This window comes from Semicossyphus pulcher, unplaced genomic scaffold (assembly GCF_022749685.1).
Source record: "Semicossyphus pulcher isolate SPU_LCO1_2020_fin unplaced genomic scaffold, fSemPul1.0.p SCAF_26, whole genome shotgun sequence".
Lineage (NCBI taxonomy): Eukaryota > Metazoa > Chordata > Actinopteri > Labriformes > Labridae > Semicossyphus > Semicossyphus pulcher.
Genome location: NW_027211700.1, coordinates 5192348 through 5211153, shown reverse-complemented (window position 1 = coordinate 5211153; position 18806 = coordinate 5192348). Strand labels below are relative to the sequence as shown.

Sequence of the window (18806 nt, the reverse complement as noted above, 5' to 3'; positions counted from 1 at the left end):
CAAATATATTTCTCAAGTGAACGTGGGCAAACATTTTTATAATTAGTACATCTATAATAGAATTTCAAAAAGCTTGATTAACACATATTTTTTCCTAATTTGATTACATAATATCTGACACTAAAGCGTGTTTAAAATACGTCACGGCCTAAAATGTGTCATTCAAGACTTCACTTAAAAAAAACTCCAAATAGCTACTAAAACATATACTGTTCTTGATTTGAACGCAAATGTTTCTGTTTTATTATCGTTAAAATGTCACTGGAAGATGTTCCCGTCTTCTGCAGGACTTGAAGTATCGCCTAACAACACACACCAGCAGGGGCGGTATAAAGAAATGGCAACACATTTTTCATACCAAAGAAGAAAAAGTTCGCTTTCAGTAGTCCGCCTCAGTTCCGTTTGCTAACCCACAGTTCATAGAGCCGCAGCTATGGAGGAGGCAAAAAACAAAGAGAAAAAGCAGCCCGAAAAGACAGATGAGAAGGACAAGGAGAAGGAAAAGGGGCAGCAGCCCTCGGGGAAAGATAAGGATAAGAAAGAGGAGCAAGAGTTGGTACGTTGGGGTGTTTTTCTCATTCAAATGTTGCTAACTACCGTTAATGGAGCTAGAGGGGTTATTTTGCCTTAGTCACTGCCGCTTTGACAACATGGGTGAGCAGGCCGAAATCAATGCTATTCAAGATAGATGACTGACAGACACTAAGTAACCGTAGAATTATTCCTCAAACAAACCAGTCTCACTTTCATTTGTTACAACTCTGTGGCTCTTTAAACTGATAAGATTAAGGCATCCAGTTAGCTAGCTTTAGCCTAGCCAAACTCAACCGGTAAGCTAACGTTAGCTTGCTAGTTGTTATCGCTGCGGTGTGTGCTGTCATCAATGTTAGCTGTTCTCCCTGTGGTAGCATATTCCGCTAGCTGGGCTTACATTGGGTAACATGACAAAGCAGCTAACGTGGAGTTAAATAAACATCCCAACACCTGAAATGTATTCTGCATTAACTTAACTTAACTGGTAGATGCAATAGACTGGTTTGGCAGTTAAGCCTGCAACACGTTAGTTGACTATTTCTAAGCGCTATTCTTCGTGTCACAGGACATGTTTTTTCTGCTAAGTCAGTTGATAGCCATGTGAAATTCACTGCAAACATACAAAGATAAAGCTGTCTTGTTTATGCCTTTTATACGTTTGAGCATTCATAGTTGTTACAGTGCACACAAGTACACGCTAAGTGATTGAAATAAAGCGGCGAAACTGATACCAAAAGTTGGAAAGTGCTATTAAGGCAACTATGCTAGAAGTCTGATTGCCACTTCTACATGGTTATCATTCAGAGTAGTTGGCAGACTACAAAGCTATTACTTTCAAAGGGTAGCATTATTTAAGTGATAGCTGGAGGTATTTTTTCATTCTAATGTATTATACTAATAGTTGTATAATTCTATGTTTTATTCTATTTATCTATGTCTATTGTATTTTATTTTTCGTTCTTATTATATAATTATTAATAGGGATGCACAATATTATCGGTATTTGCAGATAATGGCTTGAAAATGACTTGTCGGCATCGGCAGATATGTCATTTTTCTGCCTATAAAACACTGCTTTAATTATTTAAGTTTCCGAAATGGACAGCAAGGTTGCTATTTGCAATGGTTGCTCAGCATTGGTCATGTGAGGAGGGGCCAAATGTCATCATCCAAGCCTATCTAAGTTGTACAAAGAAAATGTTACATACAAATAAATATGGCATTTTGTTGTCATTATTTGTCCCTATTGGTACAGCACAATATTCCCTACTGCTTGGAAGAAACTGTAATTTGCAGGTAGTTGGCAGTGAGAAGCTTTGGTACAAAGTTACAAGGAGGCAGCATAAGTGAAATAAATGCAACTGCCATCAGTACATTATCATTATCAAATACTATCGCCCTCCCCCACTCAGGCAAAAGGGCAATGAGTTTTTTTCCCTTTATGGTTTTGATAAGTAATGGATTTCTCCTTTCACCATTTGCAGTCAGAGGAAGATAAGCAATTACAAGAGGATCTGGAGATGATGGTGGAGAGACTGGGTGTAAGTATAAGAATCATTTCTTTTTTTACAACACATCTCATGTTAAAATATGTTTTTTTTTTTTTTAAATGTATATTCTGCACATCAACAGGAGCAAAACACAGAGTTGTACCGTCCTGCACTGGAGGAGCTGCGCAGACTAATCCGCTCCTCAACCACCTCCATGACCTCAGTACCCAAGCCCCTCAAATTCCTGCGCCCTCATTATGGAAAGCTCAAAGAGATCTATGACGGCATGGCTGCTGGAGAGAACAAGGTAATCAATCCTTTTGATAGAAATGGTTTTCTTTGAGCTTATATGAAATTGGTAGTATCACAAAGATTTGATAATACTGTTTTGGACCTATTGATCAAGTTGTTGCTCAGTTGACTCATAGCTGCAACTCTAGTATTGACGAAAGAAGTGACATTCAACCGGTGGATGTTTTTTTGTTTGCAGCATTTCTGTGCTGATGTGGTATCAGTGCTGGCCATGACCATGAGCGGTGAGAGGGAGTGTTTGAAGTACCGTCTGCTCGGCTCCCAGGAAGAGCTGGCGTCCTGGGGTCATGAATACGTAAGGTAAGACGGGACTCGGCATCATCAGCAATACATAAAAGGCTCTTTGGTTCATACAGAAGCTGCATATTCAACAAAGGAAACGCAGAAATTCTTTTATTTATTTTTATGTAATTTGGTTCACTTTCATATCAGATGGAAAACCTACTCATGCAAAAAAAAGTTGCTGTTGATTGCTATCAAGCTTCTATCATTAAAAAAATACAGCTGTTCCAACTGTCAGAATTGTGGATAAGTAGAAGTTGAGCCCATTTAACTCTGAATGTGGTCAGAAACACAGCAGTGTGTTTCAGATTGTCATAAAGAAAATTAAAGAAGCGTTTGAGAAATAACATTTTGCAATGAACTCGAGCAGAGCAGATGCAGGAATTGGACATTGGCTCTTTAGTAAACTGATTACATTTTCTCCTTTTGACTATTACAGCGCAATGTCACCATACGACATATTGTGTTTAAATATGAGAAAGTTCACTTTATGAATGAAATAGTGGAGTTTGATAACTGATGTTAAGGAGAAAGCATTACAGCAAAAACTGGGCAGGTGATGGGTCTTTTCTTTGTTTTGAATACAGAACATTTTAATGTATTTGGAAACCTTGAACTGTACCTGCTGTTTGCTTCATTTCTCTTGGACTAATTTGACTCGTTTCTGTCTTCTTTAAGGCACCTGGCCGGTGAGGTGGCTAAAGAGTGGCAGGAGGTAGAGGAGAGTGACAAGGCTCAGCAGGAGACATTGCTGAAACTAGTGAAGGAGATTGTCCCCTACAACATGGCCCACAATGCCGAGCATGAGGCTTGCGACCTACTGATGGAGATTGAGAGGCTCGACATGCTAGAGGACTACATCGATGAAAACGCCTATGGCAAAGTCTGCCTGTACCTCACAAGGTATCTCCTAGTTATACACATTCCTCAGAAAACCCAGACCATAATTTTTGGACTAACTGAGGCATTAATCTTTGCAATCAGTCAAATTCATTCCCTAATTTTCTGCATCCTCCTCCAGCTGTGTGAGTTACGTTCCTGAGCCAGAAAACTCAGCGCTGCTGAGATGTGCCCTCAACATCTTCAGGAAGTTCAACCGTTACCCAGAGGCCCTGCGCCTGGCCCTGATGCTCAACGACGTGGAGCTGGTAGAAAACATCTTCACATCCTGCAAAGACATGTAAGGACTATAAAACTACTATTCCTAGAGGACGCAAGATTGTCATGCTAATGATATACGTCTGTTAAAATGGGTGTGATCAGTAATGTTTAAGGAAAGGGATCAGGTACTTTTTTCAAGCATCAGGTGCACATATTAACAAAGCCCCTTATACACTGCCAGTTCAAGGCGGGATTATTCCGCCTCTGTCTTGTATGTAAAACGCACTGAGGCGGAATGGTGGGGCCAAGTCGTTCCGCCTCTGAACCGGCATCAGAGGTAGTAACGATGCGAAACAGTGTCTGTGTAAACAGCAGAGCCGGCAGGGCAGACCAGCGCCGTGTGCAGCACGTTTTGCTTCCGCAACGCCAGAACGCTATGTAAAAACACACACTGGGGCAGCTTTACGCCGGCGTTGCTTGGTCCAATGTAAAATGGCAAAGGCTGCATGATGGCAGAGCTTCCTTACAGTGCTGAGGCGGAACCACAGTGTAAAAAGGGCTAAAGTTTGTGCTTGCTGCAATCATCTCTTCTGATCACAGTGTCGGGTCCCCCCGTAGTCCTTCCACTCTCACTTATAAGCAACAAAATTCTATAAAAGTTCATTATAGAAACACTTAAACTTTAGCTGAACATAATTGGAAGCTTCTGCAGACTCTGGCTGTTACTGTGTTTTTTTTACTGGTAACATAAATGCTCTTTCCTTGAAATGTAAGGTGTACTCTGTCTTGGTTGGTGGTGTATGAAAAACAAACTCTCTTTGCATTGCAGAGTTATACAGAAGCAGATGGCCTTCATGCTGGGTCGTCACGGGATGTTCCTGGAGCTCAATGAGGACGTAGAAGACTACGAAGACCTGACAGAGATCATGTCCAACGTGCAGCTCAACAGCAACTTCTTGGCCCTCGCCAGAGAGGTGAGAGACTGACAGACTCAACTTTAAAAAGTAAACTAAAAATGATGAGAGATTGCTGGATTTGAAAATTAATAGCCTGACTAGAAAAATGTACATGTCCAATTTAATTTTACATTCAGATTTATTTAAATTCAAATTTATTTCGACACTTTAGTAGCATGATACTTTTTTTTTTTAAGCTAGGCTGCTGATAAGTAACTTCAAGGGCTTCATATCACAACCGAAAAAATAAGGGACAAATGGTAGAATCTCATATTGACTAGCTAAATACAATACAAATAACATAATCCTGACCTTTTACATTGAAAAAAGACATTATAAAAATAAGACTTAAGGTTATAAAATGATCAGATGGGATGTCGATATCACTGGAAACTGAACAGAGGAGGGAGACAACTGTAGGATTAATGGTGGATGACTCATAGTACGAGATGGAGGATTGTACCCTTAAGCTTACCATCATGATGACTCAGTTTTGACCTTTTATTAATATCACCTGTCCTGTTCTTTCAGTTGGACATCATGGAACCCAAAGTCCCAGATGACATCTATAAAACACACCTGGAAAACAACAGTGAGTCCCATTTTTATTGTGCCTGAACTGCACTGAAAATAATCTCTTTTTATTGATTCTTCATTGAGTGGCATATTGCATGACCTTTGTGCAACAGGGTTTGGAGGCAGCGGCTCCCAGGTGGATTCTGCTCGTATGAACTTGGCCTCTTCCTTCGTGAATGGCTTTGTTAACGCTGCATTTGGACAGGACAAGCTGCTCACAGACGATGGCAACAAGTGGTTGTACAAGAACAAGGACCACGGTAAAAGACAACACACAGCAGTGTTTGATGATAGAACCTGTAACAATAACTTGACTAAACATTTCTTGACATTAGACACTTGTTACTTAGCTTGTGATCTTTGTATGTGAGTTACTTATGTGACTTAAGACGATATAAATGTCCTCAGGTATGCTGAGTGCTGCCGCCTCTCTGGGTATGATCCTGCTGTGGGACGTAGATGGCGGTCTTACTCAGATTGACAAATATTTGTATTCATCTGAGGACTACATCAAGGTAAACATTTTAACATTCACTCTTTTAAATATATTGTATTGACACAGAATCGTTTCCTTACTGAGTTTTTATTTTGAACCTTTTATGACTATTCTTGGGGAAATAACCAAGGAGAAAAAAACAATGAAAACGCATGCATATAAGTTGTTATTCTTACACCTGTGTCATCTCTCTCTCTGTGCAGTCTGGGGCTCTCCTGGCCTGCGGTATTGTCAACTCGGGTGTGAGGAACGAGTGTGACCCAGCCCTCGCCCTGCTCTCTGACTATGTCCTCCACAACAGCAACATCATGAGGATAGGAGCCATCTTTGGGTGAGGAGACTGTTTACATTAGAAAATACAAACAAGGGATTTTTTAAGAGGAGGCGTTATCCGGGAACAAGGAGGCCTAACTTTTTCTAGTTTTCTCTACTTATCTGCTTCTGTCTCTTTGGTCTGTAACACCTGAGTCTCTCCTTTAGGGATCATTTAGTTGTTCTTCTATGGCACATTTATAGCTGTATGTGTTTCTCGGTTTTAGGCTGGGTCTCGCCTACGCCGGCTCCAACAGAGAAGACGTCCTTTCTCTGCTTCTTCCTGTCATGGGAGACTCCAAATCCAGCATGGAGGTATGGACAGGTGTTTTATTTTCGAGAATTCTCTCACTCGACATATGATCATCAGAGCATTAATTAAGTGTGTGTTTAATCTCCAGGTGGTTGGAGTGACAGCGCTGGCATGCGGTATGATCGCAGTGGGATCTTGTAACGGTGACGTGACCTCCACCATCGTCCAGACCATCATGGAGAAGAATGAACAGGAGCTGAAGGACTCATACGCTCGCTGGTTGCCTTTAGGCCTCGGACTCAACCACCTGGGTAAGCATGGGCTGCCGCTTCTATAAAAGAAACCATGGCTATAAGAAGAAATGTTTTTTTTATTTTAGTTAGAAATTATTAGAAGTATTGTATAGAAATTTTAACTCTGGTTTCATGACAACCTTAAGCTGTATTTACAGACCGTACAATCTGTAGGCAGGGGTGTGAATATTTATTTAGTATGTGAAGTGTTTTGTTTTCCGTTTGTAGTACACTTATATTGACCAATCACGTATCAGCAGGCTGCGCCTTATGTAGGAAAAACAGTCTGTGTGTGGAGCAAAAGCAGGCAGAACGTACTATGTAGTAGTGACATCCGGGCTCCCATCAGCGTCATCTGACAACGATTTAGCATTTTAAAGTAGTTTTCTTCTCCTCTTGAGGACAGACCTGACAAAGCTTCATTTGACTATGTACAAATCTGCATCTTGATGTTGAAATCATTGCAAAATTATCGCTAACTGGGATGTGGTTCTCTGTCCATAGGTAAAGGAGAGGCTATTGAGACGACCCTGGCAGCTCTACAGGTTGTACCTGAACCTTTCCGCAGCTTTGCCAACACATTAGTGGATATCTGTGCATACGCAGGTAAGTCTCACAGTACTGTCTTCCAGCAAGTCTGAAATGATTTTGTTGTTTGCACATATGCTGATATGTATCTCTGCTTGTAAACGCTTCTGTATGAGTCTGCAGATTTTAGTTTTGCAATCTCAAAAACTGTCCTCGATCTTCCTCCTTCTCAGGCTCTGGTAATGTGCTGAAGGTGCAGCAGCTTCTCCACATCTGCAGCGAGCACTACGAAGCCAAGGAGAAGGACAAAGAGGAGGACAAGGACAAGAAGGATAAGAAGGACAAAGACAAGAAGGACAGTGCTGCTGACATGGGCTCCCACCAGGTAAGGACAAACAAACAAAGATTTATATTTAGAAACCAAGATTTAGATTTACTCATTTCCTTGTTTATTTGTATGTTTTCCTCTCAGGGTGTAGCTGTTCTTGGTATTGCCCTTATTGCCATGGGGGAGGAGATCGGTTCTGAAATGGCACTGCGGACATTTGGACATCTGGTCAGTAGCACTACTTGTTGTCAGTTTGTTGTTCTTCCTTTGCTGGCTGTGTTAAATTTTGACCATCTCACCACCCCCTCTCTTTTCTTATTCTTTGATTTTCATCACAGTTTTCCTTCCCTTTGAGTCCGTTCAAAAGAAACCATTTTGTCTGCTTTCCGTGACTGAACAGTGCTTTCATACTTTCAGGCCTAAACTGTGTGTCCCTCCTAGTTTCATTGTCTTCTGATCCACATTACATCATCCCTACTTTTGATCCTTCTGTGTATTCTATCTTTAGTCTTTTCTCTGTTAACATCTGTTAATTGTGACTTGGCTCTTACTGCTTTTGATGTTCTTAATGAATCATACAAAGATCATAGCTTAAAAATGTTCTATTTATGTGTCCACTACATAAACTGGGGTGAGACAGTTTTAAAAGCCAGTTGACCCTTCCCTAAGCCCCTCCTTGAACGGCCACTGTCCTACGTTAGCAACCTTAACTAGGTGCGGGAGGTCAAGCTTTCAGAACCAGGAGAAATCCCGAAACGGTGTGCATGTGGAATCTGCTAGTCCGACAGCAGATATCTTCAAAGGGGGGGGGTGTCATAGTTTTTCGTTTTTCCAAAGCCAAAAACGCGAGAGGAGAGATGTCGGATATGGATTAAAAATTGTGGAAGCAGTCAACTGGTCTTCGCTTGCGATCCTGTCTGGCCTTTGCAACCACCATCGATGATATCGGCACAGCCTTTATTTTACCACTGCTTAGTTTGTGCCATTGTTGTGGCAAACTTGTACAGGATTTTGCGCTTTAAACAAAATGAAAAAGTGGGATAATTTAGTTTTGCTAGCAATGGGCTAAAACATATTAGATAATTAAAGTTCTAGAGAGTCATAACTAACATTAGCTTCAAATAAAACAATATATTTACTTACCCTGCTGTGCAGGAACAATGTTGTTCCGTATATGATTGTCCTTAGCATGAATTGTCAGGACATGTGGTGTCTGACACACAGCTTTTGCCTTGATTTTGATGTCCTCTTCATTCTCAACACTCCGCTGACAAAATATATTCTTGACATAGCTTTCAAATGTGTGTTCTCGTCTTTTCTGTCTTCTTCTCTCTGATATTTGGGAACTATTTTTCCAGAAATTTGCCATTATTTCCCTTAAAACTCACTGTCATGTCGGTGCAAAAGCTTGACAGGCGTAGCAACAGTAACCAAGGGGGGCGGGACTTAATGAAGGGTCAGTTCAAATGATCATAGCCAGATTGTTGTTGCTGTCCATGATCCGTTGCACTCTGTCTTAAACTCTCTTATTTTCTCTGTGTTCTCGTCATTAGCTGCGTTATGGCGAGCCCACCCTGAGGCGAGCGGTGCCCCTCGCCCTGGCTCTGATCTCAGTGTCTAACCCTCGCTTGAACATTTTGGACACCCTCAGCAAGTTTTCACACGATGCTGACCCCGAGGTGTCGCACAACTCCATCTTCGCCATGGGCATGGTGGGCAGTGGTAAGTTAATAGGATGGATTGATTTTAAAAAGTAAAAAATAAATGTGTTCTATAATATTATGATAACAATTACCGATACTAAACCCCTTTTGATAAGTGTTGTCTCAGTGTCTTAAGTGTTTAATGCCCTGTAGCCTGTTTATAACTATCAATAAATGCCTAGTTTAACATATTAGCTATGTTACTTATTAGGGCAGTCAGTCTTCCTCCATTCCATTTGAATTTAATTCCCTATTTTTAATATTCAAATTTAATTATTAATGCTCAAATTTATCCTCTTATTACTATTTACAATGGGCTTTTAAACTGTGTGCACACTGTCAATGCCACTTGTATGTCTGTCCACTAGAGGACGCCTACCAGTTAACATACACATTTAGCAACAGAGGATAGCTTGCTTGCTAAGTTATAATAAATCTTAATTCTTTGGCTCCATGTAACGCGTAATGTGTTTTCCCAGAGTGCCAGGATTGTGTCTGTTTACTGGCTACCTGCAGGACACGTGCATTAAGTCAGAGGCAAAACAAAATGAGGGGCTTTCATTTGGGGAAAGTTCTGACCTCATTTAATTTTATTCTTTCCCTGTCATTCCGTCTGCGATTTCATCTTGTCAGCTGTAATCAAAGGATGTTTGTGACAGGAAACAATAAAAACTGTTAACACAATCTCTCAAAACCAAACTGTGGTTAAGCATGGTTTATTTCCTGTGTACTGGTAGTTTAATTTAAAACAAATACAGGAACTGTATGTGACGCATTTCAGTGTAGAAGGAACACAACTTGCATCAACATATGTAAAGAAGACTGGCCCGGCCTTTTTACATTTGTAAAGCAGATCTCTGCACACTGCTTCCCCTATGCCTTGGGGAAACTCAGCACTATCCCCTGCCAGTTTGATGAGATGCTGCAGTGAAACCATAGTGTTGCAGGCTTACCTTGCTTTTTAAATATAGCCGAAAACCACATTAAAATTCATTCAAAGCAGTTGATTAATACACAATTAAATTAAACTCTCCAAATTCGTTTGAACAGCCCTAATTCTAATAGCAGTATTTTGACTTGGTAAAGTAATTTAACTTAATACGCATCTTTTTAAAAAATATTTAAAGCAAACAACACTGAAATGAATCACTAAAAATAACGTACCTGAAAGTGAAAGAGATTTGTTATTTCGAATGATGCACAATGCTGCCTCCTTTGAGAGATCCCCTGGTGTGAACTTCCTAACCACATTTAACAGCCTCTTAATTTTTTTCCATCTCCTCAGGCACAAATAATGCCCGTCTGGCCGCCATGTTGCGGCAGCTGGCCCAGTATCACGCCAAAGACCCCAACAATCTCTTCATGGTCCGACTGGCTCAGGTGGGTGGCAACACAAGAGGCACTCTGTACCAGACACAAGTGAACTTTAGGGAAATTGTGCGCGTATGTGTACGAGACACTATTGACTCTATGCTGTTTGTGCCTCCGCAGGGTCTGACTCACCTGGGCAAAGGCACACTGACACTCTGTCCCTACCATAGCGACAGACAGCTGATGAGTCAGGTCGCAGTGGCCGGACTTCTCACCGTGCTCGTTTCCTTCCTTGACGTCAAGAACAGTCAGTTCATTTTCCTCCTGCTGCCTTTTCCTCAGCTCAAACACACAAACTGAATGAATGAATTTCCTCCATTTCTGTTTATTAAATAAAAATATGTATTCCGTTTTTGATTTCCTCTTTGTTAATATTCTCCCCTTGTCTTCCCTGTGTGCATTACAGTAATCCTGGGAAAGTCGCACTACATTCTCTACGGCCTGGTAGCAGCCATGCAGCCGCGTATGCTGGTCACCTTTGATGAGGAGCTGCGGCCGCTGCCTGTCTCTGTCAGAGTTGGACAGGTGAGGTCCTAGAAGACTAGTATTAGTCCAACCACAATAGTTGTTTGAATTCTGCTTTTTTTCTATTGAAAACTAAATGTTATAAAAGAGAGTGCTCTCAAGACTCACAAAGGTCATATGAATATCTAAAAGGTTCTTAACAAACCAATTACATACAATTATTTATTTATTTTTATTATAACAATAAAATGGCTTAGTTCAATACCATATATACCATAGAAATACTTCAATACCATAGAAAGTAAATGTACTTGGAATAATAACCATTCATTTTTATACCATGGTATACTTTGAAATACTTGAGAGTATGAAGTGTCAGGCTTCAAGAAAAATGTGAGCTCTCAACTCACAAGGGTTTTCTAAGTGGGTACTAAAGTAAGTTTTTCACCTCCCCACAATTTGATTTGAAAATATATTATTTCTCCCTGCATTCATGAGAGCTCTTGTAAATTGAAAAATGACTACCATGGGAAAGAAGGCATGCTACGAACAAGAATCTTCAGTTTTTTATGGATGAATCATACAAGATATAATGTATATTTTAAAGGGGCCATATCTTTTAATTGGATATTCTCATATTTTGCATGGGTTTGCATAAATCTGTGTTTTTCCAGAATAACATTTTTAAAAAGGTCGCCTCTGAAATGGACCGTTCAGAACAGCTGCAGGTTTCTACGTAGAACCTTGCTTTCGCTGAAATCAACCAATCCCCATTCACCGTCATTCACCTCACCAATTTTAAAACGAAACAAACTTTACCATCATGAATGAAAAACACATTAGAATAATAGAAAGTTGATTGCATAGCTAAAATATGTCCCTTTTACACTGACATGACTTGCATCTTTATGCTAAGCTAACAGCCACCTAGCTGTAGAGGCATATTGAATGGAACAAACATTTAGAATTTGACATTCAACTGAAAGAAATTTTGTTCAAAAATAGTTATTACATTTTTTCAGAAGCAAATTTTCTAGACTTCTGTTCTGAATATCACAGGAGAAATTGTTGTTTAACTTTAGCTTGTTTTTGATTTGTCTCTCAGGCAGTGGATGTCGTGGGCCAGGCAGGAAAACCAAAGGCCATCACAGGTTTCCAGACCCACACCACGCCGGTGCTGCTGGCTCACGGAGAGAGGGCCGAACTGGCCACGGAGGAGTATCTCCCGGTCACCCCTATCCTGGAGGGCTTTGTTATCCTCCGCAAGAATCCCAACTATGAAACCTAGACTGCCCTTCTCCCATTCTCACTGGCCTTTTGCTCTGTTTGTAAGGGTAGCCCTCCATGGCTCTTGGCAGTTGTTATATTTTGTTGTTTATTGCATGGCTGAAAAGAGCAAGACAGGCCTATCCTTCTTCCTTGCTGTGTCTTCCCACTGTCGTCCGTGGCCCAGCCCCAGCGGTCATTAAAAATTGATGATTGGGGTCTGGATAGTTGGACTAGGATGACACAGGGAGGGTAAAACTGGGACCTCATCCACTCTACATAGATGGTTTTGGCATTGCTCTAATTTTAATCCACCACTCCCACATGCACCAAACCAGCTGTTTAACTGACCCGGGGCCAGTTCAAAAGTGGGAAATTTTCATCAATCTGTTTCTTCGGTATATGAATAACAACTGCTCAGTCCTCATCAGTGCTTCAAATGTGTTGTCCCCACTACTTACATCCTCAGCCATCTTTTGTAATTAGAGCATTTAAAAGTATGTATTCCTTATCACCTTTTTCTTCTGTTTTTTGTTTTGGTTTTTTGTTACAGTACTGTAAAAGGTTGAATCAAAAAATAAAAACTAAGATCCACGTGGTGGAAATGTTATGGCTGAGTGTTGTGGTTTGAAATGGCTGCCTTATTTTAGCTTACTCAATTTATCAAGCTTTATCATTCCAATGAAGCAGGGTGCAGTAAGCCTTTGTGCTTAGTCATTTTCAGACATGGTATAGGTGACTACTAGCGCCATCTAGGGCAAAGATAAGCCCTAGGTACCAGACAGGTGTCTGTGGTCTGTACTTAATATAAATGCACTTGTGTATTTTTGGTGGAAAATGAGATTTACAGAAGTACAAATTTATATTAATGTCAAATGTCAAAAATGTTACGACTGGTATAGAAGTCTACATATTGTCTTACAGCCAAAGTTTTATTTTTTATGTATTTTAAATTATTGCTACATGTGTAGCTGGAATAAGCTCTATCTGAAACAATACCTTTCAACATATTTGGCCTCTGCAACCCTCTCCTTAATGTCGCTGATTTCAGTTTACCCTGAAGAACATTTGCGCATAGGGCAAAAGTTGTTTTTGAATGGTATTCATTTTTTTGTGCCATCTTAATGTTAGATATGCTGCATTGGCTGACAATTGTCTTTAAGTCATTTTGTGCAGACCGGTACCATGAACATTATCTGATAAGTCATCCTGCTTTAGTGCAGTTTTATCAAATGAAAGTATTCTAATTTGCAGAGCAATTATGTGACCTATAAAAGGAACCTATTCAAACTTATTATGTTTGAATAGCTGTTGTTGGAACAATTCCTAGATGAATCTAAATGTTTCTTATTTTTATGTGCACGTAAAATGGGAGTTTTTTTCTTTTTCACTTATTCAGCATTCATTTTTGATTGAGAATTGAGCACAATTACAGAATAATTAGGTGTCTTTAGCACGAAGATTTATAGATAATAAATAACTATAGTAGTAAGTAAGTAATTAAATTATTCAGCATAAATTCTGTCTTCTTATCCTCTTATCCTATTATAATACATAGTGCAGTATCATTAAAGGTTTTTAGATTCTACTCTATCACAACAGAGTGTATTGGGAACTTTACAGTATTTTGAGAAGTATTGAAATGTCTTGGGTAAAATTAAAATAATAAATTGTCTCAAAGTGTGTTGCTTAATTGCAAACACCATTGATATAACCAGGGTGGCAACAGATATGTACAGCCAAGTCAAATGATTACTGTGAAAGTTTCTTTTATGAAGGTTTTTTTATTTTAGCCAAAAAAAATGTTTTAACAAAACTTTATTTATATATACACATGTACAAACAATCAGACATTTATGATGTGAGGTACATAAAAGGAAATCCAAAGGTGACAAAACCAAAAATCTCTGTGACAATCTGGGAAAAGTACTTCGTGAATTGAAATAATTGACACAGCTTTCTTGTTGGTGACAAATTTAAGAGATTGAAAATAACATTCGCAATCAATTAAGAACATCTTAAATGAGGGGGTTGTAATTACAATTTAATTTACAATTTTTCCCTCATGGATATGAAATTTAGCCGATTAAATAAAAAGGTTAACAATAGTGCACTGTTCACTATCATTACATGTAAAGTAAGTAAACATTTTTCTCTTCAATTTTGATCACATTTGCTGTTTTACATGAAACAAAATGTTCAAGATCTTTCCAGAATGTAATACAACAGGGGCAACTAAATTACTGTGAAAGTTTCACGTGACGGGATTTTGCCGGAATTACCGCTACCGGCTTCCGGGAAGATTTTCCGTCCGTCCGGCTCTGCGGACTCAAGGAGAGAAAGGTAACGGCCACCGTCCTGAGCTAAATTCTACAATAAAATGCTCAATCTTTAGGATAAGTGTTTACTCTCTGTTGGATAGACACTTGGGAGGGACAGTTAAATGTACGTTCTGCCTTTTAGTCTGAAGATAAACCTCGCTGTGGTGACTTTCTTCAGTGCTTGCTGCTGACTGGTGTTCCTGCTGTGTTTTCAGGGATTAGCTAGCTAGCTGGTTGCTAGCATCCCATGCTAATGCGACGTGGGTGTTCTTTCTTCACTTTAGCTAGCAAGCTAAAACGATAGACAGCCAAGATCAGTTATTAATCTTGTGACGTTTAGAGACACGTTATATTATGTGTAGCATATGCTATAACACAAGCGACGAATAGACTGTCGCATGTCTGTGTTGTTGTTTTTGCCGGTAAACATAATGTACGTTGCTAGCTATCCAACCGTTTGCTAGGTAGCTACACAGCAGGCTACATAAGTAGCAGTAGGTTAAATCAGTCAAGTTATGCCGAAGCCGTGTTTTGCCCTCCTTATAGAAAGTGGCGGGGCTTGTGTTCTTATATTCTCCCTCCTGGGTGTATATAAAGACATGTTTTTGACAGTTGTGGTTGTAAATAACATGCATGCTGTTAACATGATACCTGAAACCATGTGATAGCTGTGTAACGTTGGTGCTAGCAATCTGAAACCATTTTTGTTTGGCGGTTGACTATTTAAAGTTGGTACAAAGGTCTGGATGTGAACAGTCGGCATGTCCATGCAGAAAGGTCTCTCTGTTACACTTCTTGTTAGCCAGAGAGCAAAAACTATATGACCACATATGTTGTTGTAGCATGCAGGAAGTAATTATTTGACAGTCCTTTGAGAAGCCTGTGACACCTTCATAAGGGTCTTGCTTAGGTTGTTGACACTTGACAGGTCGCTGTGCCTTCAGGGTTAGCCACTGTACTGGAAGTTATGTTCTACGGTCAGTTGGTAAATTTCCCTTTAGCATCCCCTGTGCTGCATCAATGTAAACGTAGGTTGTCGCAGTGGTGATGCTGGTGTTAAACTGGGCTGAAATGAAACGGAGGTGTCTGACTCATTCTCGGTAGTTTTAGTATTCCTTGTTGTCACGACACCGTTGACATCACCGCTGCTGTGTTTATACCTAGCCAGCTAACGCTTTAGAGTACAAATAGTTACTGTATGTCAGAAGCATATTGAGCTTCTGAATGTGAGAGCTAATAACCAGAAGCCACCTTCTTTGCTTGACAGTTATCTTGTAAGTATTCCCATTCATTGACTCCACCACTTTTGACACCCTAAGATTTATTTTGTTTGGTATGTTTCATGCTTTATATTAAATGCATGATTGTCATAGCCGATTTTGATTTAGGTGTGGCTGGCATGAAGCCGGCAGCTGGGGTGTGTATCGCGCCAATAGCAAGGAAAACCACGTGGTAAATCCAGATTGGGCCTAGGAAAGTTAGCAATATGGCTAATAGCACAACATACAGCAGCATGTCTACGTACCCATGTTTGTTAGTGTTTTGGCAAGACAGAGAGTTTTATAGGTGTGTGTTTATTGTGATGCAATGCAAATAGATTACTTTGTAGCTGTGTGTGTGCGAGTGCAGATAAGCAGACACGCCCCTGTGTCACAGCAAAGTGTCTCAGTTCAAGCAGAGGAAACACACCGGTGTTTCACTACTGGGTAGCTAGCTTGATATGAGAGTTGCAGCCGTCTGTTAACACTGACAGTGTGTCAGGTTGTTTGTTTGCAGGGAGTCATCGCTGGTGTATTCATACTGAAGCCAGTTGTTGATCACTTGACCATGCCTGCTGCGGCAACCGTGAGGCTGATGTTTAGGACTGCAGACACGTGACTTTAGCTGAGAATGTGGGTCCAAAATGGCTGCAGTCTCGGGCACCATATAGCTACTAAGCAGATGTTCATCACATGTTTTTCTCGATCTACAAACATTCTAATTTGTTTAGTCAGTGCAGTAATCTCTGACATGTTGTTATCAAAGTGAATGAATGAAATGTTACAGTAGAAGTGAAAATGCAGGACAAATGCATGGTGTCACAGCCTGTCACAGTTTGCCTGACATAAGGACTCCACTCGGCTTCCTGGTGTGAATATGTGAAAGCCTAGAGTCTGGGCATGTGTGGGGTTTTGGCAGAGTGCTAGTTAACCAGAGGAACATGGAGGGGCTGTACAGAACACGCTCTGCAGGAGTGATGCTGTGTCACTGGAGCTTAACTTTCACTGTACATCCTTCTCAGCTTGAAACGTCTGACTGAAGGCACGTTTGCTGGTTGGAGTTTTTGGTTGAAAATCTGATCATGGAGAATCAATTTTGTTTTCGGAAATCGGCAGAAAGCAGTACCGTACATTATGTTTTTTTTATTCAAAGTTTGTTAAAGCTGCTGTGGATATATGTTTAAGCAGAACTCCACCAATTTTACATAAGATGATTACTTGAGAACAGTGGTACAATATCTTCAGCGCACAAACAGAAGCTTCCTAATTTCTGAGAAAAATAACCCTGATGTCATTGGGGTTATTTTTGATGTTGTCACCTGGGTTAATTTTGGATGTGCTTGAGACTTAGGATTTGTGATGTTGGCAATTAACAGACAGGCCTGTCTAATGTTAGACACTATTGATTTGCACAGTGAGCAATGTAATATCCAGTGTTTTTGCTAAAGACAGTTAACCCAGATGCAAGGACTAAAACTCCAGATATCCCACCCTCTGCTGCATTGCCTTCGACCATTTTATTTTAAACCTGTCTCTTGTTATGAGAGCTGCAACTTTATGTTAGGGCAAAATATTGCTGGGCCATATGAGCTTATAAATAAAATCTCAGATATTTAAACACCACCACCTAATTAGGATTTTAATGGATTGAGGAAGCGGCTCATCTTTCTATGGACTACAGGAGCTTAGGGAAGCAGTAATAGCTCCGTGCTGTAATTTCCAAAGTTAAAGTAAAAATCATTTTTTAAATTTTAAACATCGCCCTAAACCATAAGTTTGAATTAATTATTACAAATAATATATTGCCCCGCTCAAGTGCAATATTTCCAATTAGTAAAATACTATTTTACGGGGCTGCTCGCATAAATGACTTTGAACTCCCCAGCTAAGGTTAGTGACGTACCATACAGGCCTAATTTGTTCAAAATCTGTTGGTACTGTCTTTAAAGGACAAAAAAACACCACCCATTTTACATAACAGGCATGTTTCCTCCCATTTCTGTCTTTCAGGTTAAATTTAAGCTTGAATTTTCTTCAATTATAGCGATTAAGCCCAGTTAAGTGAAGCCTGACACCACTCAGTCATTGTGTTACCACAACAGCTAACACGGTGGCTCTGTGGCTGGTACACACTGCCATCACAGTCTGCTGGCAAGTGAACTGTATGTAACAGAGAAGTTGCTGAAAGCATAAGTCAGGGCCATTATAAGCAGAAGCGAAGGAAACCTTGTGTGCATGATTATTTCTAGTACTTATAGGTAGCTATAAATTGTGTGTTATGGTATTTTCTAAAATCTCTGGGTGATGGAACTATCTTTAAAGGGGATATCAATTAAAGGTAAGCCTATGAGTATGATAAACATGGGCATTTTAACTCTATGGATAGATCAAACAGCAATTATTAGAAATAGCAACAGCAGTCAGTCTCCAGTTTTTGCTTGCGCTACACGAGAGAGTACATGCTCAATGGTGAGGACAGTCAAAGTCTGCTATAAATGAAAGAGAATAGTGGAAAGATGAGGAAATTATTGACAGACAATGGTAACAGTAGTAGGAGTAGTAGCCTCCTCACCAAAAAACATTGGCAGGACAATGAATTTTATCTTTACTTAAAGTGCTAATCTCGAAGATTTCATTTTCGTTCTCTTTGGCTGCACGTATAGCGATCAACTGTAATTGCGGGAGCACACTTCACAGATATCCAGACAGTGTTGCATGTGTGACGTCCACGGTTGGCTCCGGTTGAAGCTCCGCCCACCTTCTCTGGCAGACCAACCACTGCTGGGTGATGGAAAACGCGTCACTAACTGGGCCCCGCTTTTGATCCCCCCCCCCCCCGCGAAAACCACATCCAACAGCCATTCTGTAATACTGCAAATGCAAAGGCTGTCATCAGTGGGCCATAGGCTTAATCACCATTGTGTTACCTCATTCAGCGATAGATAGTGACTTAAGAGACG

General features: G+C 40.2%; 2 protein-coding genes across 2 annotated transcripts in view; both read left to right on the top strand.

The window, feature by feature from the left end:
- The first annotated feature begins 375 nt into the window (after positions 1–375).
- Positions 376–12876, top strand: psmd2 (proteasome 26S subunit ubiquitin receptor, non-ATPase 2). The gene is made up of 21 exons (XM_069676692.1): positions 376–556; positions 2019–2075; positions 2167–2331; positions 2515–2636; positions 3297–3521; positions 3640–3798; positions 4549–4693; positions 5207–5267; positions 5365–5511; positions 5660–5766; positions 5951–6078; positions 6287–6374; positions 6461–6623; positions 7110–7211; positions 7367–7518; positions 7606–7689; positions 9015–9183; positions 10450–10544; positions 10656–10782; positions 10942–11060; positions 12106–12876. Exons 1-21 carry the CDS (start codon positions 434–436, stop codon positions 12286–12288), a joined length of 2721 nt encoding a protein of 906 aa, XP_069532793.1. The 5' UTR covers positions 376–433; the 3' UTR covers positions 12289–12876.
- Positions 12877–14581: 1705 nt separating this feature from the next.
- The window catches only part of LOC138604584 (eukaryotic translation initiation factor 4 gamma 1-like), a 49640-nt gene continuing 45415 nt past the window's right edge, over positions 14582–18806 (top strand). The window contains exon 1 of the mRNA XM_069676529.1: positions 14582–14609. The gene's annotated coding sequence lies outside the window, so the exon portion shown is untranslated. The remainder of the gene's footprint in view (positions 14610–18806) is intronic.